Here is a 23,249-nt window from a genome sequence, read left to right as displayed (position 1 = left end):
TTTTGTGCAAAGCAATGATGACGGCACGTGTTTCCTTGCAGGTAACCATGGTTAACAGAGGAAGAACAATGATTTCAAGCACCACCCTCCTTTTAAAGCTTCCAGTCTGTTATTCTAACTCAATTAACATGACAGAGTGATCTCCAGCCTTGTCCTCGTCAACACTCTCACCTGTGTTAACGAGAGTAATCACTGACATGATGGCAGCTGGTCCTTTTGTGGCAGGGCTGAAATGCAGTGAAAATGTTTTTTGGGGGATTAAGTTCATTTTCATGGCAAAGAGGGACTTTGCAATTAATTGCAATTTATCTGATCACTCTTCATGACATTCTGGAGTATATGCAAATTGCCATCATCAAAACTGAGGCAGCAGACTTTGTGAAAATTATTATTTGTGTCATTCTCAAAACTTTTGACCACGACTGTACTTGTTTCGGGGCGGAGCTCATTAGAATAATAACCAGCATGCTTTGCAAGTGTTTGTTTTTTTACAATTACATTTTGGTCATTCAGCAGACACTCTTATCCAGAGTGACTTACAGTCAGTGTATTCACCTAAGGTAGATAAACAACAACATATCACAGTCATAGCAAGAAAAACAACATGTCACCGTTACTCAGAATGTTATTGTAGTTGAAGTGTTTTTTTGTTTTATTCTGTGTATTGGGCTACTTTGAACATCATCATTGACAGATTTAAAGCTTTTGAAAAAGCTTACATAAGTGCATGTGATCGATGGGAGCAATCATCAATATTTTGTTGCGATTTACATTTGGCTCCTCTTTCCTATTAAGAGGTGTGAAAAATTAATTTTGTGAAATAATGCTTACATAATTGATAATGTACAACAGTTGACATTTGTCCATAGAATCAATGAACGAAAAATACGTATTTTCAATGTCTGTAAATTAGATATTTTCAACGTAAGGAAAATATGTATTTTTACCTTTCATTCAGCACGTAAGATGCACCTGATTTCAATGTCCAGAAAAGACACACTACCAGTGAAAAGTTTGGACACACATTTACATTTACATTTTAGTCATTTAGCAGACGCTCTTATCCAGAGCGACTTACAGTTAGTGAATACATACATGTTTTTTTGTTTGTTTTGTTTCATACTGGCCCCCGGTGGGAAACGAACCCACATCCCTGCCGGCCAAACCCTCCCCTACCTTGGACAACGCTGGATCAAGGGTCTTTCTTTCTTTTTATATTGTAGAAAAGTAGTGAAGACATCAGAACTATGAAATAATACATTTGGAACCATGTAGTAACCAGAAAAGAGTGTAACAAATCAAAATATATTTTATATTTGCGATTCTTCAAATAGCCACCCTTTGCCTTGATGACAGCTTTGCACACCCTTGGCATTCTCTCAACCAGCTTCATGAGGTATCACCTGGAATGCATTTCAATTAACAGGTGTGCCTTCTTAAAAGTTAATTTGATTTGTTTAACACTCTTCTGGTTACTACATGATTCCATATGTGTTATTTCATTGTTTTGAAGTCTTCTCTAATATTCTACAATGTAGAAAATAGTACAAATAAAGAAAAACCCTTGAATGAGTAGGTGTGTCCAAATTTTTTACTGGTACTGTATGTTCATCGTAAGGAAAATAAGTATTTTCAATGTCCGGAAAATACATATCTTCAACGTCCGGAAAATACGTATTTTCTATTTTTTAAAACCGTATAAGACGTATTTTCATCGTCCGTATAAGACGTATTTTAGACCTCTGAAAAATAGGTATTTTAACCTTACTCAGACAACAACAAAAGTAGCCCAATTAGCGGGAGGGATGGGGGCATCTTCTTGTCGCGCGCGGTGCTCAGGTTTATAAGGTCTGTCAGTCAAAACGTATACAGTGCTGTTAAATGGAGAACCTGAGCTCTGACGTAATGTATAGCATGTTACTGTACAGCCACTGTGTCACGACTTCCGCCGAGGCTGCCTCCCCTCCTTGTTTGGGCAGGTTTCGGCGTTCGTCGTCACCGGCTTACTAGCTACTGCCGATCCCATTCTCATCACTCCACTTGCCATGTCTTGTCTTGTCAATCACACACACCTGGTGCTCATTCCCCTAATTAGTATGTGTATAAGTGTTCCCTCTGTTCCCCTTGTCTTTGTGAGTGATTGTTTATTGTGAGAGCGAGTAGCTTGGTTGAGCTACTCTTCTGTTTGTACTTGCCAAGGTGGAATATTTTCCCTTGTTTCGTTTTCACGCTGGGAGCGTTTGATTTATGTAAACGGAATAAACTCTGGACTTCTGTGTTTTACCTCCTGCGCCTGACTCCTTCATTCACACCTCATCACACACTGCTTTCCAATTTAGGCACTTATCAATGACAAAATCAGACATTTTCAAGCCGTATACGGGATGACGGGCTGTGAGTGGAAAGGGCTACTGAACTAAACAAACAGGACCCTACATAAGCCATATCCGCAACTGACCACAATTCTAGCTTATGTCAAGACAAGATAAACTACAAAAGTTGTGTAAATGCTGTGAGCTGATAGCAGGTGCTTTGGCTCTTGTGAAGTGATCTTTGGCCTCAGTGAGGTTTGTCGGCTTGTGTTCCTTTGAACCCCAGTCAGTCCTGTAATGCTCTGCCCTGTATTCACAGTACTATCCCTCTGTCCTTCTAGTACAGCACAGTCCCAGACAACACAGAGTTCTACACACAGTCAAACATTATCTCTGGTGCTCACAAACCTGATCAGGTATTACAAGGACCTGCAGAACCTTCGACTTCACAGTAAACAATGACGTAACTGACATCAGACTTCACATGCAATGTACAGACTTCACTTCAGGTGGGTACATATAATTAACTCTTACACATACACTCTCAGAAAAGAAAGCGCTCCCTAGAACCATAAAATGTTCTTCAATTGTCCCCATAGGAAACCCTCTGAAAATAACTATATTAGGCTCCAAGAGGAACCCTTAAACTAATAAGAGGTTCTACGTGGAACCCTTTCACCACTAAACGGTTCTAGGTAGAACCATTTTCACCACCAAAGGGTTCTAACTGGAAACAAAAAGGGTTCTCCTACGGGGATAAATGAAGAACCCTTTTTTTTAAAGAGTGTAGTAAGACGATTAAGATAGAGTAGAATGGAGGTGAAAAGTAGGAGGTGCAGGAAAGGATGGAGAAGATGAATACGTTGGGAGGCAACACAGGAGCATAGGGGAAACCTGACCATGTACTGCATATTGCAGAGTGGGTGGGGGACTTCACCTGACCATGTATTTTGCACACAGAGTGGGTTTAGGGTTTTGTGGGTTGAGAGGACACACGTGTGCTCATGTGAGTACAGTCATCAATAAGGTACATCCTCAGCGTCTCACCCTCCCCCCCCGTTCCCTCAACCTCTTTCTTTCCTCCCCATGCTTCTCTCAACATTCTCTTCTTAAACCACATCCTCTTCCCAATATGGCTAATTTGTTTTTGTGCCAGAGTGACACCGACGTCACACTCACATTCACAAATCCAGTAGAACAACAAAGCCCTTAAATGTCTCCCTGCTTCACAATGCAACCCATCAGCAAGTGGGTCAGATTTGATTAAATGACATATTAAAGTCTGAAGCCACATCCTTGGTGAAAGACAGGCAGAGCAGAGAAAGAGAGAGACTGGGTGGGGGTATAGAGAGAGAGATTAGAGGTATTGTCACTAAAGGCAATACAAATGTAAGTCATTTGATCACCAATGTCGGCCTGTGACGCATGTAGTTTTGAGTGTTTTCTATTTTTCATTTTTTTTGCCTCCCCTCTGTTTTCTTCTCTGACTGACCAAGGCCGGAAGAATCTAAATGGAATCTATTAATAGACAATGATATGACTTTGACAAACATATGGTGTGCTCCAAACCCACTAAGGTAAATACAATACACCTGGTTCATTAATCCCCTCTGTCAATATCACACAGGCACGCACACACGCGCGCACACATGCATGTTTGGCTAAACTTAATGGCATAAACGGTCAGCTGTCAGAAGATGGTCAGTTCCCATACTTGACCAAACACATATAATTATTGACTAAACACATATCATTATTCAGACGTGGAAACTCTCCTCACACGTGTTTTCAGCGTTTGACTAAGGAGTGCACATACTGGCATGGCCTGTTCCAAAAAGAGGGAAATTAAAACCTGTTCCAAAAAGAGGGAAATTAAAAGTAGAGTTGAATTATTCAAGTCTTTATCTTACCTTCTGTAGCATTGACAAAAGGCCATCTTTGTTTTTCTGAAGCTTCAATGGATGAAGAAGAAACTGAATTTAGTACAATTGGAATGACATGAAAATTATGTATAACAAAAGGTCCTTATCTATGTCCAAAATGATCCCTCACCCTCTTCTTGTAGTAGATCCTCCACTTGTGGTATTCTCTGATCACTACCTCGATCCTACGCTTCCAGTAGCTGCCTTCTAGAACTATAGCCTTACAAGAGAAAACAAAAAACATAGGAGTTAATATTAGTTGATGTTAAATGGGTATGTCCTATTCCCTACATAGTGCATAGTTTTCATCGTCCGTATAAGACGTATTTTCGACCTCTGAAAAATAGGTATTTTAACCTTACTCAGACAACAACAAAAGTAGCCCAATTAGCGGGAGGGATGGGGGCATCTTTTTGTTGCGCGCGGTGCTCAGGTTTATAAGGTCTGTCAGTCAAAACCTATACAGTGCTGTTAAATGGAGAACCTGAGCTCTGACGTAATGTATAGCATGTTACTGTACAGCCACTGTGTCACGACTTCCGCCGAGGCTGCCTCCCCTCCTTGTTCGGGCAGGTTTCGGCGTTCGTCGTCACCGGCTTACTAGCTACTGCCGATCCCATTCGCATCACTCCACTTGTCTTGTCTTGTCAATCACACACACCTGGTGCTCATTCCCCTAATTAGTATGTGTATAAGTGTTCCCTCTGTTCCCCTTGTCTTTGTGAGTGATTGTTTATTGTGAGAGCGAGTAGCTCGGTTAATATTAGTTGATGTTAAATGGGTAAGTCCTATTCCCTATATAGTGCACTACTTTTGACGAGAGCCTTATGGGCCCTGCTCAAAAGCAGTGCACTATATCGGCTACTTCCTCACTAGGCCTTGGGGGTCAAAGGTCACCTACTTCAGGTTTGCGATGGGCGTCGGCCTCGGAGCCCTCCAGGGGTGTGACGAACCCACACACAGGGTTCTTCCTCTTCTCCACGTCTGTACCACGGGACGGGCGAGAAACAACTAATCATTCAATCATGGCTTGGATTAATGGTTCAATTCTCTCAATAAATCAGTCAATTCTATTTGTTTTTTTGTGTGTTTTCTTTCCAAATGTGGCTTCAGCATTATGTACATAAAGTAATGGCACACTCATTAGTATGTTATGGCATAGGAAGCTGTACACTGCATCGTGTTAAAATTTATTCAGCCCACATTGTACAGTAGTTTTTGTAGGAGGCATCCCACTCAAGCTATTCTCTTTGTTGTGTGACAGTACTGTAGTAACAAGTCCATGTATCAGTTCTGTTGGACAAAGCTCTCCCTGTCTGTTATCAGATTAAACAACCGTGGGACATGCAAGCTGCTCAGAGTGAAAGAATGGAGTGAGATGAGAGAGAGGATGAATGGAATTACATTTTAATCATTTAGCAGACACTCTTATCCAGAGCAACTTACAGTAGCAAGTGCATACATTTTTGTACTTTTTCGTAGTGGTCCCCCGGTGGGAATCAAACCCACAACCTTGGCATTGCAAGCGCCATGTTCTACCAACTGAGCTACACAGGAATGAGAGGATAGGAGAGGAGAGAAGTGAGAGGAAAAGTGAACTTACACTGGATGAACCAGGCTCTCCAGATCCCATTATTCAGACGGATTTTGTCTCTCCAGAGCAGCCGCAGGCCTTTGAAAGACTTCCACTTCGGAGAGACTATTTTACCACTGAAAAGACATAACATAATCCTTATAATCACACAAAATAAAGGAATTTAGACATTATAAAGGCTCATATACATGCTTATAACAAGTAACAAAGCATTATACCTCTAAGCTTTAAGTAACATTTTACCGTCAATGTAATTCATGTCCCACTACAAGATATTCTATTTATTAGGAAGGAATGGTTATGTTATGACCACCTTGGGCAAAGTTTCCTTCCCTCCCATTTACAAAGAGAGACAGAGAGACAAGCAATTGACAGAGTTAATGATTGTCAAAAACACAAAGACAAGATTACAAGCAGAGGATAAATATTAGAGATACAGAAACTTGATGCTCTATTCTATTCTATTCTATTCTCCACATATCATCCAGCATTGACAGAAGATGTCCAACTAAAAAAATCTACAATATATGAAAGGACCAGTCCTCTGCCTCATATTTAAAAACAAGAGCAATGAAACTTTTTTTTTAAAGCTGCCTCTTTCTTTGACATTATCATTTCCACACAGCCCTGATGGCACCCAATCAGAGGAGCCTATCCACCAGAACACTGACAGGGTCTGTGTCTAAAATGGCACCCTCTTCCCTAAATAATGTTCTACTTTTGGTGCACTATATAGGGAATAGGATGCCACTGAGGTAAAAAAAATCAGGCTGTTTTCGACCCTGTGTCTTTCCAGTGTCAGACTGAGACAGTCAGCACATCAGATGGTGAGAAGGGGCCACTTAATGGCTGGTGCTTATTGGGTTGCTAGGAAGCCAGGTGAATCATTTCCTAGCGCTGGATGCTGGATGATGTCAAATGACTAAAGTGAAAACCCACGTTCAGCAAAACAGCAGAGGAGGCACATTAACCAGGTACAAATTGACTTCATGAAGCTAATGGGTTAAATAAACCATGACATTCACCCATCTAGAGGGTGACTTATAAATGTTCTCTGTAAAATATTGTTTTATCAAGGTACCTGACATAAGCGATGCTGTTAACAGCTTACAAAAAAAAGCTAACACTAAGATGTCTCTGAGAAACTGTTTGAAAAAGCAATGTTCATTAGCTCCATCAGTGGACATTCAAAATAAATAACAATTCCTGTGCTAATAGTGTGTATCCTTTCAGATTCAGTGCTGCATTTGACAAGAGCTATATTTTGTTTAAACTGATACAGGACACATTAATTGATTGATTATGCTTGAAGATTGATTGATTGGTTATGCTAGTACACTTGAAGACCAATTGTTGAATCCTTAGCATGATTAAATATTCCTAGTTTACTTCCTCAATCAAAGTAAGGTCTGTCGCTGAATATAGTCTAGTAAACACCTGAAACATGGTTTTAGTAGCAGTCTTTAGGGCTGCAGAATTTTTCTTGGCTCTGGTTGTGTGTGTTTTATTCATGGAGCAACAATCAGATTGTAAAAGCTAGATTGGAGTAGTTGGAAGAAGAGACTTCCTCTCTCTGCCAAGGATTGTTGATGGCATGGCATGACACACACACACACACACACACACACACACACACACAAACACTGACGACATTGTTCGGGCAGTTCTAGAGGCCATGACACACTGGCAATTTTTTAAAGCAATATTGCTAAGCAATGTTGGTGGCAACAGACACTGGAGCAATGAGTAACATGGACATAAATAATAGATTTCATATGAAGCATAGATCAATTTAAAACGTAATTTCCCCATTTATTTACTCATCTCCTATTGCTTGTTATTGCCAGTTGACTGCCACAGCTGTACTGAAATTAATCAGCTAAGAAACAAGCAATAAAGAGGTGCCAGTCAAGTCAATGGCAATGCAGACATAAAGATAACTAAATTTAGCAAACATCTAACGTCATAATCATAAGATAGTAAGATGTGAATGGTTTTAAGCTAACTAGCGAACTAGTTAAACATACAAAACGGAAAGCTAAATGTAAATGGCTATAGCTAGCTAACAATCTACGAGGCTAGCTAGCTAACAATCTACGAGGTTAGCTAGCTAGCTAATTTAACCAGTTTGTCCCATTGACTTTGCATGAGCTCCGGTTAGCATGCTAACCGATTAGCATGCACCCAACCATGGATATTTTCATCAGTTAAACATGACAAACTGTACACAGTATGTACAGTGCATTCGGAAAGTATTCAGATCCCTTTACATTTTCCACATTTTGTTACATTACAGCCTTATTCTAAAATTGATTAAATTGTTTTTTACCCCTCATCAATCTACACACAATACCCCATAATGACAAAGCCAAATCAGGTTTTTAGAAATGTTTGCTAATTTATTAAATATAAAAAACTGAAATATTACATTTACATAAGTATTCAAACCTTTTACTCAGTACTTTGTTGAAGCACCTTTGCCAGCAATTACAGCCTCAAGTCTTCTTGGGTATGACGCTACAAGCTTGTTACACCTATATTTGGGGAGTTTGTCCCATTCTTCTCTGCAGATCCTCTCAAGCTCTGTCAGGTTGGATTGGGAGCGTCGCTGCACAGCTATTTTTAGGTATCTCCAGATATGTTAGATTGGGTTCAAGTCTGGGCTCTGGCTGGGCCACTCAAGGACATTCAGAGACTTGTCCCGAAGCCAGTCCTGCGTTGTCTTGGCTGTGTGCTTAGGGTCATTGTCCTGTTGGAAGGTGAACCTTCGCCCCAGTCTGAGGTCCTGAGTGCTCTGGAGCAGGTTTTCATCAAGGATCTCTCTGTACTTTGCTCCGTTCATCTTTCCTGACTAGTCTCCCAGTCCCTGCCACTGAAAAACATCCCCACAGCATTGATGCTGCCACTACCATGCTTCACCTTAGGGATGGTGCCACCATGCTTCACCATAGGGATGGTGCCAGGTTTCCTCCAGGTGTGACGCTTGGCATTCAGGCCAAAGAGTTCAATCTTCGTTTCATCAGACCAGAGAATATTGTTTCTCATGGTCTGAGAGTCTTTAGGTGCCTTTTGGCAAACTCCAAGCGGACTGTCATGTGCCTTTTACTGAGAAGTGGCTTCCGTCTGGCCAATTTACCACAGGTGGACTCCAATCAAGTTGTAGAAACATCTCAAGGATGATCAATGGAAACAGGATGCACCTGAGCTCAATTTCGACTCTTAGCAAAGGTTCTGATTACTAAAAACCTGTTTTCGCTTTGTCATTATGGGGTATTGTGTGTAGATTGATGAGGATGATTATTTTTTAAATCCATTTTAGAATAAGGCTGTAACGTAGCAAAATGTGGAAAAAGTCAAGGTGTCTGAATACTTTCCGAATGCACTGTATGTATTAACATATGATGATCATATATTGTAGTGAGAAAATATTTTAGAATGGCAGACTGATCACATGACCAATATCTGTGCTCTGATTGGAGGATTTGTAAAAAGCTGCCCACTAGGTAGCGCTGCAGATCAAAATTCCCCAGTTAATAATATGATACATGGCCATTTTTTTAGGCAACAAATTGCGGCCAATTGAATTGCGGTTATGGCTAGAAGGGATCCAACTTTTGTCAAAGATGATATTTTTTGCATTTTTGCTAACCCTAACCTTTTCTTAACCTTAACCTAATTCTCCTGACCTGCTACCTTAATTCTCCTAAAATGCTGCGTAAATTCTCCTAACCTGCTCCGAAATTCAAATCTGATGTTAATTTGACAAAAGCTGGATCCCTTCTAGCCATGACCCAATACAATTTTGTTGAGCAATGTTGCCAGCAATGGTTGCTGCAACTATATTTACATTGAAAATTAGCAACTTTTTATTCTCTGGGGACTCTTGACCGGCAGCTCCACCTAGTTGGCAATTTGTAGGAATCCTCCAATCAGAGCACAGATATTGGTAACGTGATCAGTCTGCTCTTCCAAAAGATTTAGAAAAACATGGCGACCGTTTTTGAGCTGAAGTGAGAGAAAATCAACTCACATGTTGGAATGAAATGTTGGCCATTTACATCCAAAATGTTGCTCCACTACAATATTAAATCATGATACTGTACGTTAATACATACATAGTACGTTCAGTTTGTCATGTTTAACTACCGAAAATATCCACGGTGGTGCGCATGCTAATCGATTAACCACAACCCATGCTAAGTCAATGGGACAAACAGGCTAATTCGCTATCTAGCTAGTCATGTAGATTTTACATTTCGTTTTTCGTTTTATATAGTTTTTTTATATATATATTTAACTAGCTGGCTAGCTTGATGAATACCGTTTGCACTTCCTAGCTTAGAATTGTGAAGTAAAACGTTTTCTAAATCTATTTACCCTTATGTCTTTGTTGTCATTGACTTGACTGGCAGTAGGTTGAGTGGATGCCCTGAGCAGGGGCAACACCTCTTTGTTGCTTGTTTGTTAGCTGATAAAATCCAGTACATATGTGGCTGTCAACAAAAAGGAAAGGGAAAGGGCTGTAGGAGATTCGTAAATAAATGGTGAAATTGAGTTTTAAGTTGATATATGCCTAATATGTAATCTATTATTAATGTCCATGTTGCTCATTGCTCATCATTGCTCCAGTGTCTCATACATTTACGTCATACCCAACTCCATTGCCAGCAACATTGCATGGCAATATTGGCCCCGAAAATTGACAGTGTATCATAAAACTATTTTGTCAAGTATTCTTGTCTCATTCCTTCCTTTATCATTCCTGATGATGGTGAAAATATTTTGTGGACATTTGTGAGTCGCTATCTGTCCATTACTCAGCCAAGAACAGTTGCTTTCTCAATTGAAGGTGTGCAACAATGTTGGACACTGTACATACTGTATACTGTCTATCAACCAGCGGTTGTTAAATCATTTTGATAACAAATATTTGTGATGTAACTGATTCACAGAAAGGGCAGTGCTAATAATAATGTATAGACTAATCAGCAGTGAAATCTCCTGCAGCATGCCAAAGTCCCTGTTTGTTGGTATCAGCTTGTATTCTTCATTACAAAAGGAAAAACACTGAATGTAGGGTAAGGGGATAGAGGTGAGCTAGCAGGCACAGGGTCTTTGTGGTAACTGTCTCTTATCCTTTCCCTTAGTTACACTGTAATCCTCCATAACATACAGGCTGCCAACTCAAACCAAAGTCCATTTCTCTGTCAAGAGCTTCAAAACAGTTTCGCAAGTAGTCTACAGCCTGTTCTGAAACCCTTCACCCAACCACACATGCATGCACACACAGTACACACACAGCTTTTGAGTTTATGTCATTTCTATTTAAGCCTAATCATTCTCTATACATACAGTATCAATCAAATGTTTTATGAAAGTGTAATAATATTAGGCATATAAGGAGACTTGTGATACTAGCTATTACAGTAAGGCCAGACAATATTTTGCCGAAGTGATGCAACAAAAACGTTTTAAATTGGCGGTCCAGTAATGTGCCTAATTTTCATGCAAGTGTGGACATGAATAAACCTTTGACAACTTCCCTTGTGGAAATGTTGAAACCTTTGACAACTAGTAAACAATACAATAATCAATAATGATGTATTTAAATGTATGAAAATGTATGCACTCACTAACTGTAAGTCGCTCTGGATAAGAGCGTCTGCTAAATGACTAAAATGTAAATGTATTTACCTGTAGGCCAGTGACATACACTCAAATAACCGGGTCAGCGTTGGGTCGATGCTTAGGCTCCCAGAACTTAGCGGACCGAATCTGTATGTCTGACACCAAGTCCTGTTCACGGTATCAAAATCATATCGCACGGTTGCTCCGCTTTTCCGTCTCCGCGGGGTGCAGTCGCTGTGCGGGGAGGACACCATGAAGTGTCCGCTATGGATGACCTGCGCGCGGAGAAAAGAGCCAGCAACAGCCGGTCCAGTCCCGGTGTTCGGCGCATGATCTTCCTCTTGGTCCGAATCTGATTCCAAGTCGTTGAGCTGGTTCTGCTTTCCTTGTCCTTGTCCCTGAGACAATTCTGGGGACATTCTTTCTGCCATTGCCATTCCAGTATAGAATTGAACTTGTTCCGCGCTGCAATGAACTTTTCCCCCGGTTTTGGACTGAGGTAAAATTCGTTTTATATTGGATATTCGGTGGAATTGGGGTTTCTCTTGTCAATAGCTATTGAACCAAGCATGCCATGACTATGAAGATGGTATATTCTGAATCAGGGGTGGATGGACAAAAATCCCATTTTTTAAAATTATGATTATTAAAATATATATATATAATAATAATATTTAGGCTTTCAATCTTCTATAGCTCTTACACAAAGTGTGCCATACGCTTTTTTATTTATCTTATTTTTTTATATATAATAATATGAAATATAAGTCAGGGGAGGATGGACACAAATCCCCATTTTTTTTAATGATGATTATTTAAAAATATATATAATAATATTTCGGCTTTCAATCTTCAACACCTCTTATACAAAGCATGCCATTACTATGAAAATTATACTGTATATTCTGAATTGGGGGAGGATGGACAAAAATCCAGGGCTTTTATTTGTTAAACATTTCATTATTACTATTATTATAATTTTTTGCTTTCAATAATAGCTCTTACACAAAGTGTGCCATGACTTTTTTATTTATTTTATATAATAACAAGATGTCGGCTTTCAATTTCTATAGCTCTTACACAAAATGTGCCATGACTATGAAAAGGATATATTCTGAGTTAGGGGAGGATGGACAAAAATCCAATTTTTTTTGGGGGGGGGTTGGGGGGATTTCACATTGTTTTTGTTTTAGCTTTTTCAATCTTCTATAGCGTGCCATCCAGCCACTTGAAAAGTTTCTTCCTGTGGCCCTCACCAACTGGCCATCTGACCCTAGAGACTAAAGGACTATGCACTCTATGCTGCACACCACATCAAGCCATCTCTGAACTGTACACAAAATAACTGCACTATACTGCATTGTCCTTTGTCCATCTCTCTGCATTTAGATATATTCATACTGATACTGTAAATTTGTACATCCACTGTATATTAACAGTATACCCACTGTACATTTGTATATCTGCTCATTCCCGTATAGCTCTATGCTTGCTCTACCTAGTTGTATATAATGTATGTAAACTTTGTTTAAACTCAATTGTCTGTATGTCTCTACATATTGTCTATCACTAGCAGTAAGTTTGGACACACCTACTCATTCAAGGGTTTTTCTTTATTTTTACTATTTTCTACATTGTAGAATAATAGTGAAGACATCAAAACTATGAAATAACACATATGGAATCATGTAGTAACCAAAAAAGTGTTACACAAATCAAAATATATTTTATATTTGAGATTCTTAAAATAGCCACCCTTTGCCTTGATGTCAGCTTTGCACACTCTTGGCATTCTCTCAACCAGCTTCACCTGGAATGCTTTTCTAACAGTCTTGAAGGAGTTCCCACAAATGCTGAGCACTTGTTGCTGCTTTACCTTCACTCTGCCGTCCGACTCATCCCAAACCATCTCAATTGGGTTGAGGTCGGGGGATTGTGAATGCCAGGTCATCTGATGCAGCACTCCATCACTCTCCTTCTTGGTACAATAGCCCTTACACAGCCTGGAGGTGTGTTGGGTCATTGTCCTGTTGAAAAACAAATGATAGTCCCACTAAGCCCAAACTAGATGGGATGGCGTATCACTGCAGAATGCTGTGGTAGCCATGCTGGTTAAGTGTGCCTTTAATTGTAAATAAATCACAGACAGTGTCACCAGCTATGCACCCCCACACCATAACACCTCCTCTTCCATGCTTTACGGTGGGAAATACACATGTGGAGATTATCCGCTCACCCACACCACGTCTCACAAAGACACGGCAGTTGGAACAAAAAATCTCAAATTTGGACTCCAGACCAAAGGACAAATTTCCACCGGTCTAATGTCCATTGCTCGTGTTTCTTGGCCCAAGCAGGTCTCTTCTTTTTATTGGTGTCCTTTAGTAGTGGTTTCTTTGCAGCAATTCAACCATGAAGGCCTGATTCACACAGGCTCCTCTGAACTGTTGATGTTGAGATGTGTCTGTTACTTGAACTCCGCAAAGCATTTATTTGGGCTGCAATTTCTGAGGCTGGTAACTCTATTGAACTTGTCCTCTGCAGCAGAAGTAACTCTGGTTCTTCCATTCCTATGGCGGTCCTCATGAGAGCCCCTACCTTGTGATTCCTCATGAAGCTGGTTGAGAGAATGCCAAGAGTGTGCAAAGCTGTCATCAAGGCAAAGGCTGGCTATTTGAAGAATCTGAAATATAAAATATATTCCGATATGTTTAACACTTTTTTTGCTACTACATGATTCCATATGTGTTATTTCATAGTTTTGATGTCTTCACTATTATTCTACAATGTAAAAAATAGTAAAAAAAATAAAGAAAACCCCTTGAATGAGTAGGTGTGTCCAAACTTTTGACTGATAGTGTATAACGAAATGTAAAAAGAATAGCTGTGGATTGTTGTCCATCCTCCCCCAATTCAGAATATAGCATTTTCATTGTCATGGCATGATTGGTTCAATAGCTATTGGTGAGAGAAAACAGAATAACACAGAATATCCAATATAAAACTAATTTTATCTCGGTCAACTTTGGTCCAATTCTTATTTGGCCAGTCACTGTGGCATTTGAGTAAGTGCAGCACATGCCGAAGTTGACAGATGTAACCTGGAACGCATGGGATACATCCAATCCAACACTGGCCCCTCTAGTCTCTAGTGTGGCACAAAATCAGATGTGTTGTCGCATGCCATGGGAATGTCCTGTTATGAGGCCCCGGGTCAGCTGGGAACCAGCTGAAAGGAGGCCACTCTTTCTTACAACACCTTATCTGAAACAGTGGATGATAAGTTCACTAGGCTATGTGCTTGTTATTATGTAAGGGGAGACCTATGTCCTAGACCAACCAATGGGACTAGGCCTACATAAGGGGCATGCCTAGAAGTGATAGCAGTAACTATCAATACTAGAAAGTCCCATATTCCACCACTTACTTCTTCTACAGTGCCCATGTGAAGTGCCTATGGACATTTTGTATTTTGAAGACCAAATTATATGCATATATCATGCCTATGTATACTGTGACAGCAAAAAAGTGCAAGTGTACAATAGACCTACATGTATTTTCTATTCTAGTCCATCTCTGCTCCAATTTTTTATTATCAACAATTTATAATAGGAAATTCTTTAAAAATGAATATAGTTTCATAGTTTCAATATAGTATTCAAAAAGTTGCCAATATGATGGCAAATACAGTGAGGGAAAAAAGTATTTGATCCCCTGCTGATTTTGTACGTTTGCCCACTGACAAAGAAATTATCAGTCTATAATTTTAATGGTAGGTTTATTTGAACAGTGAGAGACAGAATAACAACAAAAAAATCCAGAAGAACGCATGTCAAAAATGTTATAAATTGATTTGCATTTTAATGAGGGAAATAAGTATTTGACCCCTCTGCAAAACATGACTTAGTACTTGGTGGCAAAACCCTTGTTGGCAATCACAGAGGTCAGACGTTTCTTGTAGTTGGCCACCAGGTTTGCACACACATCTCAGGAGGGATTTTGTCCCACTCCTCTTTGCAGATCTTCTCCAAGTCATTAAGGTTTCGAGGCTGACGTTTGGCAACTCTAACCTTCAGCTCCCTCCACAGATTTTCTATGGGATTAAGGTCTGGAGACTGGCTAGGCCACTCCAGGACCTTAATGTGCTTCTTCTTGAGCCACTCCTTTGTTGCCTTGGCCGTGTGTTTTGGGTCATTGTCATGCTGGAATACCCATCCACGACCCATTTTCAATGTCCTAGCTGAGGGAAGGAGGTTCTCACCCAAGATTTGACGGTACATGGCCCCGTCCATCGTCCCTTTGATGTGGTGAAGTTCTCCTGTTCCCTTAGCAGAAAAACACCCCCAAAGCATAATGTTTCTACCTCCATGTTTGACGGTGGAGATGGTGTTCTTGGGATCATAGGCAGCATTCCTCCTCCTCCAAACATGGCGAGTTGAGTTGATGCCAAAGAGCTCAATTTTGGTCTCATCTGACCACAACACTTTCACCCAGTTCTCCTCTGAATCATTCAGATGTTCATTGGCGAACTTCAGATGGGCATGTATACGTGCTTTCTTGAGCAGGGGGACCTTGCGGGCGCTGCAGGATTTCAGTCCTTCACGGCGTAGTGTGTTACCGATTGTTTTATTGGTGACTATGGTCCCAGCTGCCTTGAGATCATTGACAAGATCCTCCTGTGTAGTTCTGGGCTGATTCCTCACCGTTCTCATGATCATTGCAACTCCATGAGGTGAGATCTTGCATACAGCCCCAGGCCGAGGGAGATTGACAGTTCTTTTGTGTTTTTTCCATTTGCGAATAATCGCACCAACTGTTGTCACCTTCTCACCAAGCTGCTTGGCGATGGTCTTGTAGCCCATTCCAGCCTTGTGTGGGTCTACAATCTTGTCCCAGACATCCTTGGAGAGCTCTTTGGTCTTGGCCATGGTGGAGAGTTTGGAATCTGATTGATTGATTGCTTCTGTGGACTCCCTTTAAGAGTGTGCTCCTAATCTCAGCTCGTTACCTGTATAAAAGACACCTGGGAGCCAGAAATCTTAACAGATCACATCAACATGGCTAGTTAACAAGCTAACTTTCAGGGGATGAACTAGATGGCTATATCCAAATATTATTTGATTTGCTTTCCATCGACAGTGGTGATGACAGTAGTCCGACTGACAACTTTACCAGGACGAGGACTTGCCGATGTCAAGCTCTTTCCAAAAGCCCAATCTCTGATGACGCAAGCTAAATGACACGTTGTTTGCTTAGCTAGCTAGCTACATGCCAAATGGATAGTCTACCCTCACGTATCTGAAAATACATGATCAATTGATATTTATTTATTTAGGGGGTATGATCAATTGATGTTTACTGATCATAAAAAGCATGCAGCTACTTGTTGTAATAACTCGATAGAGCTAAATGTGCACTATTGTTTTGCATGAAATAATCAGAAATGTGTAGTTCTGACTATGCTCTTCAAGAGGTGATGATATTACAACGAAATAGTTAACATTTATTTAACAATCCCTTGATTAAAAACGGCACGTAGTTGTCAATGGTTTTAGCGGAGCTGGGGTCTCCTTGCCCCCCAGCACCCAAATCGTATGTTCTGCACCGTATTGTGATGTTGTATTGAAAATGACCTATATTGAACATTTTAATTTACTGTTCCATATTTTATTTAACTAATATTTGTTGGCTTATTTACAGTGCCTTCAGAAAGTATTCATACCCCTTGATTTATTCCACATTTGTTGTGGAGAGCGGCAGTGAACAGCAATCTTCAAGTCTTTCCAGTGATTTTCTATGGGATTCAAGTCTGGGCTTTGACTGGGCCACTCAAAGACTTTCACATTCTTGTTCTGAAACCATTCCAGGGATGCTTTGGCTGTATGCTTGGGGTCATTGTCCTGTTAGAACGTAAATCAGTCTAAGGTCAATTGCACTCTGAAGCAAGTTCTCATCAAGGATTTGCCTGTATTTGGCTCCATTCATTGTTCCCTTTATCCTTACCAGTCTCCCAGTCCCTGCTGCTGAAAAGCATACCCATTGCATGATGCTGCCACCACCATGCTTCATGGTAGGGATGGTGTTAGACGGGTGATGAGCTGTGCCTGGTTTTCTCCAAACATAGTGCTTTGCATTCAGGCCAAAGAGTTACATTTTTGTCTCATCAGACCACAACATTTTTTGCCTTATGCTCTCAGTCTTTCACGTGCCTTTTTGCAAATTCCAGGCGTGTTGTCATGTGCCTTTTTCTCATGAGTGTCGACTCTCCCATGAAGCCCAGATTGGTGAAGTGCTGTAGAGACTGTTGTCCTCTGGCAGGTTCTCCCATCTCAGCCAAATAACTCTGTAGTTCTGTCAGAGTGGTCATTGGGTTCTTGGTCACCTCCCTGACCAAGGTCCTTCTTGCCCGGTTGGTCAATTTGGTTGGACGGCCAGCTCTAGGCAGAGTCTGGGTAGTTCCATATGTTTTCTATTTCCCAATGATGGAGCCACTGTGCTCTTGGAAACTTTCAACACTCTAGAAATTGTTGTATAGCCCTCTAATCAGCACAACAGTTTTCAGCTGTGCTAACATAATTGCAAAAGTGTTTTCTAATGATCTATTTTAAAATAATAAACTTGGATTAGTAAACACAAAGTGCCATTGGAACACAGGACTGATGGTTGCTGATAATGGGCCTCTGTACGCCTATGTAGATATTCCACTAAAAATCTGCCGTTTCCAGCTACAATAGCCATTTACATCATTAACAATGTCTACACTGTTTTTCTGATCAATTTGATGTTATTTTAATGGACAAAACAATTGCTTTTCTTTAAAAAACAAGGACATTTCTAAGTGACCCCAAACTTTTGAATGGTAGTGTGTGTGTGTGTGTATATATATATATATATATATATATATATATATATATATATATATATATATATATATATATATATATAGTTGAAGTCAGAAGTTTACATACACTTAGGTTGGAGTCATTAAAACTTGTTTTTCAACCACTCCACAAATGTCTTGTTAACAAACTATAGTTTTGGCAAGTCGGTTAGGACATCTACTTTGTGCATGACACAAGTAATTTTTTCAACAATTGTTTACAGACAGATTATTTCACTTATAATTCACTGTATCACAATTCCAGTGGGTCAGAAGTTTACATACGCTAAGTTGAATGTGCCTTTAAACAGCTTGGAAAATTCCAGAAAATGATGTCATGGCTTTAGAAGCTTACGATAGGCTAATTGACATGATTTGAGTCAATTGGAGGTGTACCTGTGGATGTATTTCAAGGCCTACCTTCAAACTCAGTGCCTCTTTGCTTGACATCATGGGAAAATCAAAAGAAATGAGCCAAGACATCAGAAAAAAAATTGTAGACCTCCCCAAATCTGGTTCATCCTTGGGAGCAATTTCAAAATGCCTGAAGGTACCACGTTCATCTGTACAAACGATAATACGCAGTATAAACACCATGGGACCATGCAGCCGTCATACCGCTCAGGAAGGAGACGCATTCTGTCTCCTAGAGATGAACGTACTTTGGTGCGAAAAGTGCAAATCAATCCCAGAACAACAGCAAAGGACCTTGTGAAGATGCTGGAGGAAACAGGTACAAAAGTATCTATATCCACAGTAAAACAAGTCCTATATCAACATAACCTGAAAGGCCGCTCAGCAAGGAAGAAGACACTGCTCCAAAACCGCCATAAAAAAGCCAGACTACGGTTTGCAACTGCACATAGGGACAAAGATCGTACTTTTTGGAGAAATGTCCTCTGGTCTGATGAAACAAAAATAGAACTGTTCGGCCATAATGACCATTGTTATGTTTGGAGGAAAAAGGGGAACGCTTGCAAGCCGAAGAACACCATCCCAACCATGAAGCACAGGGGTGGCATCATCATGCTGTGGGGGTGCTTTGCTGCAGGAGGGACTGGTGCACTTCACAAAATAGATGGCATCATGAGGAAGGAAAATTATGTGGATATACAGTGGGGAAAAAAAGTATTTAGTCAGCCACCAATTGTGCAAGTTCTCCCACTTAAAAAGATGAGAGAGGCCTGTAATTTTCATCATAGGTACACGTCAACTATGACAGACAAATGAGAAAAAAAATCCAGAAAATCACATTGTAGGATTTTTAATGAATTTATTTGCAAATTATGGTGGAAAATAAGTATTTGGTCAATAACAAAAAAGTTTCTCAAAACTTTGTTATATACCCTTGTTGGCAATGACACAGGTCAAACGTTTTCTGTAAGTCTTCACAAGGTTTTCACAAACTGTTGCTGGTATTTTGGCCCATTCCTCCATGCAGATCTCCTCTAGAGCAGTGATGTTTTGGGGCTGTCGCTGGGCAACACAGACTTTCAACTCCCTCCAAAGATTTTCTATGGGGTTGAGATCTGGAGACTGGCTAGGCCACTCCAGGACCTTGAAATGCTTCTTACGAAGCCACTCCTTCGTTGCCCGGGCGGTGTGTTTGGGATCATTGTCATGCTGAAAGACCCAGCCACCTTTCATCTTCAATGCCCTGTATCTCACGATACATGGCCCCATTCATTCTTTCCTTTACACGGATCAGTCGTCCTGGTCCCTTTGCAGAAAAACAGCCCCAAAGCATGATGTTTCCACCCCCATGCTTCACATTAGGTATGGTGTTCTTTGGATGCAACTCAGCATTCTTTGTCCTCCAAACACGACGAGTTGAGTTTTTACCAAAAAGTTCTATTTTGGTTTCATCTGACCATATGACATTCTCCCAATCCTCTTCTGGATCATCCAAATGCACTCTAGCAAACTTCAGACGGGCCTGGACATGTACTGGCTTAAGCAGGGGGACACGTCTTGCACTGCAGGATTTGAGTCCCTGGCGGCGTGTGTGTTACTGATGGTAGGCTTTGTTACTTTGGTCCCAGCTCTCTGCAGGTCATTCACTAGGTCCCCCCGTGTGGTTCTGGGATTTTGCTCACCGTTCTTGTGATCATTTTGACCCCACGGGGTGAGATCTTGGTGGAGCCCCAGATCGAAGGAGATTATCAGTGGTCTTGTATGTCTTCCATTTCCTAATAATTGCTCCCACAGTTGATTTCTTCAAACCAAGCTGCTTACCTATTGCAGATTCAGTCTTCCCAGCCGGGTGCAGGTCTACAATTTTGTTTCTGGTGTCCTTTGACAGCTCTTTGGTCTTGGCCATAGTGGAGTTTGGAGTGTGACTGTTTGAGGTTGTGGACAGGTGTCTTTTATACTGATAACATGTTCAAACAGGTGCCATTAATACAGGTAACGAGTGGAGGACAGAGGAGCCTCTTAAAGAAGAAGTTACAGGTCTGTGAGAGCCAGAAATCTTCCTTGTTTGTAGGTGACCAAATACTTATTTTCCACCATAATTTGCAAATAAATTCATTAAAAATCCTACAATGTGATTTTCTGGATTTTTTTTTCTCAATTTGTCTGTCATAGTTGACGTGTACCTATGATGAAAATTACAGGCCTCTCTCATCTTTTCAAGTGGGAGAACTTGCACAATTGGTGGCTGACTGAATACTTTTTTCCCCCACTGTATTGAAGCAACATCTAAAGACATCAGTCAGGAAGTTAAAGTTTGGTCGCAAATGGGTCTTCCAAATGGACAATGACCCCAAGCATACTTCTAAAGTTGTGGCAAAATGGTTTAAGGACAACAAAGTCAAGGTATTGGAGTGGCCATCACAAAGCCCTGACCTCAATCCTATAGAAAATGTGTGGGCAGAACTGAAAAAGCGTGTGCGAGCAAGGAGGCCTACAAACCTGACTCAGTTACACCAGCTCTGTCAGGAGGAATGGGACAAAATTCACCCAACTTATTGTGGGAAGCTTGTGGAAGGCTACCCGAAACGTTTGACCGAAGTTAAACAATTTAAAGGCAATGCTACCAAATACTAATTGAGTGTATGTAAACTTCTGACCTACTGGGAATGTGATTAAATAAATAAAAGTTGAAATAAATCATTCTCTCCACTATTATTCTGACATTCTTAAAATAAAGTGGTGATTCTAACTGACCTAAGACAGGGAATTTTTACGAGGATTAAATGTCAGGAATTGTGAAAAACTGAGTTTAAATGTATTTGGCTAAGTTGTATGTAAACTTCCGACTTCATCTGTATATGTGTATATATATATAGTCTTTCTAAATCAAATCCAAACAATTGAATTGGCCACAGGTGGACTTCAATCAAGTTGTAGTTACGTCTCAAGGATGATCAAAGGAAATTGGATGCACCTGAGCTCAATCTGGGATATTTCTGTATTTCATTTTCAATAATTTGCAAACATTTATAAAACATGTTTTCACTTTGTCATTATGGGGTATTGTGTGTAGATGGGTGAGAAAAACAATATATTTAATCAATTTTGAATTCAGGCTGTAACACAACAAAATATGAAATAAGTCAATGGCTTTTTTTTCAGTTCATGGTGTCAGAATGCACTGCTGTATTAAAGCAATTCAGAACTAACTTGTTGATATGTTCTGTCGTAGATTCAAAACCAGATTAACTCATTGCAGAATGTATCCGTAATCATATTTATTTGACGAGAATGCACCTAGTCACCACATCAAACACCTGAACTGCAACAATTACATTGCTTTAAATAAATCAAAATAGTAAACAATGCATACGCCTTTTAAACATAACATATAAACATCTGCCTTGAAGTACAGATTAAATGATTTATTCATGCCACAAACCTGGGACATCGAAGAGCACCATGTTAACTATTATTACTATCCGAGAGTGCACAGATTCTTCTGCTTTTACATTTTAGGAATTAGACCTGCAGAAATAACACAAAATGTAAAACAGCATAATTGTGATATTTGGTGGGTGAGTTAAACATTGAGAAACAACTGGATGCGTAAGGTAGGTTTAATATAACATACTAGGTCAACTCCAGCAGAATGAGAAACACGGTTAACAGACTCAAAACAAGGAAGCCATGCCTAAACACAGCTATATCAACACCCTTCTTGTCAATGTAACAGGTCCATGTTGCTGCTGTCATTTGTGAGCAGCACATTTGCCACTGCATTCAGTCTGAACCCCAGAATAAGCAGGATGAGGACAGCATTACACAGCTGAAAAACAAAGGTAGCCTAAACGGTACACATCAACACTAAACGTATTACTCAGTCTAGATGTTATCCAATCAGGAGAAGAACAAGTGATGGAAGCAGCATCGGGAAAATAGGTGAAGGTAGGGTGGGTTTATAGAGATAAGATGGAGAGTTCCAAAATGTTAGAAGTTGAGGGACCATGGGCCATAAAAGGCATAGTGTGGAATAAGGGGTAGCTAAAGGGATGGTTGGCCCAAGTCCAGTCATACTCGGGGTCTCAGCATGTGTCCCTCAACGTCATTGCTTCTCAGTTGCAGCATTCAAATCATGGTCATCGTTTGTCTGTGAATCACAACATTAAAGAAGATAAGTGATCACAGCATTTCCACAAATGAGCCACACACGATACAAATTAAGCATTGATGACAGCATTTTGTTGACAACATGGTGGTTTACACTATGTCTACTGTGTGTGAATGATGGAAGAGTCTTACCCTAACTGTAGGTCCATTTTAGGGTCACTTAAGCATGCACATCAACCAGTAGTGGGACCATTGGAGACTTGGGAAGCTTGCTTTCAAAATGCTGCTTGACTGTCTTCGTGTCTGCGTCTAAAAAGTTCAAGTACAAAATGGAGGAAGTGGCTTAGATTGAATTCAAAGTTGACAAAAATGATTAACTAAGCAATACG

General features: G+C 40.3%; 1 protein-coding gene across 1 annotated transcript in view; it reads right to left on the bottom strand.

The window, feature by feature from the left end:
• The window catches only part of LOC121574090 (carbohydrate-responsive element-binding protein), a 38,078-nt gene extending 26,164 nt beyond the window's left edge, over positions 1-11,914 (bottom strand). The window contains exons 1-5 of the mRNA XM_041886686.2: positions 11,523-11,914; positions 5,838-5,944; positions 5,136-5,218; positions 4,365-4,454; positions 4,223-4,264 (exon numbers count right to left, since the gene is read on the bottom strand). Coding sequence (XP_041742620.2) covers positions 4,223-4,264; positions 4,365-4,454; positions 5,136-5,218; positions 5,838-5,944; positions 11,523-11,893 — 693 coding nt within the window. The 5' untranslated portion in view covers positions 11,894-11,914. The remainder of the gene's footprint in view (positions 1-4,222; positions 4,265-4,364; positions 4,455-5,135; positions 5,219-5,837; positions 5,945-11,522) is intronic.
• Positions 11,915-23,249: the final 11,335 nt, after the last annotated feature.

Source organism: Coregonus clupeaformis, chromosome 9 (assembly GCF_020615455.1).
Source record: "Coregonus clupeaformis isolate EN_2021a chromosome 9, ASM2061545v1, whole genome shotgun sequence".
Lineage (NCBI taxonomy): Eukaryota > Metazoa > Chordata > Actinopteri > Salmoniformes > Salmonidae > Coregonus > Coregonus clupeaformis.
Note: the sequence above shows the minus strand (reverse complement) of the source record. Positions and strands in the feature narration are given on the sequence as shown.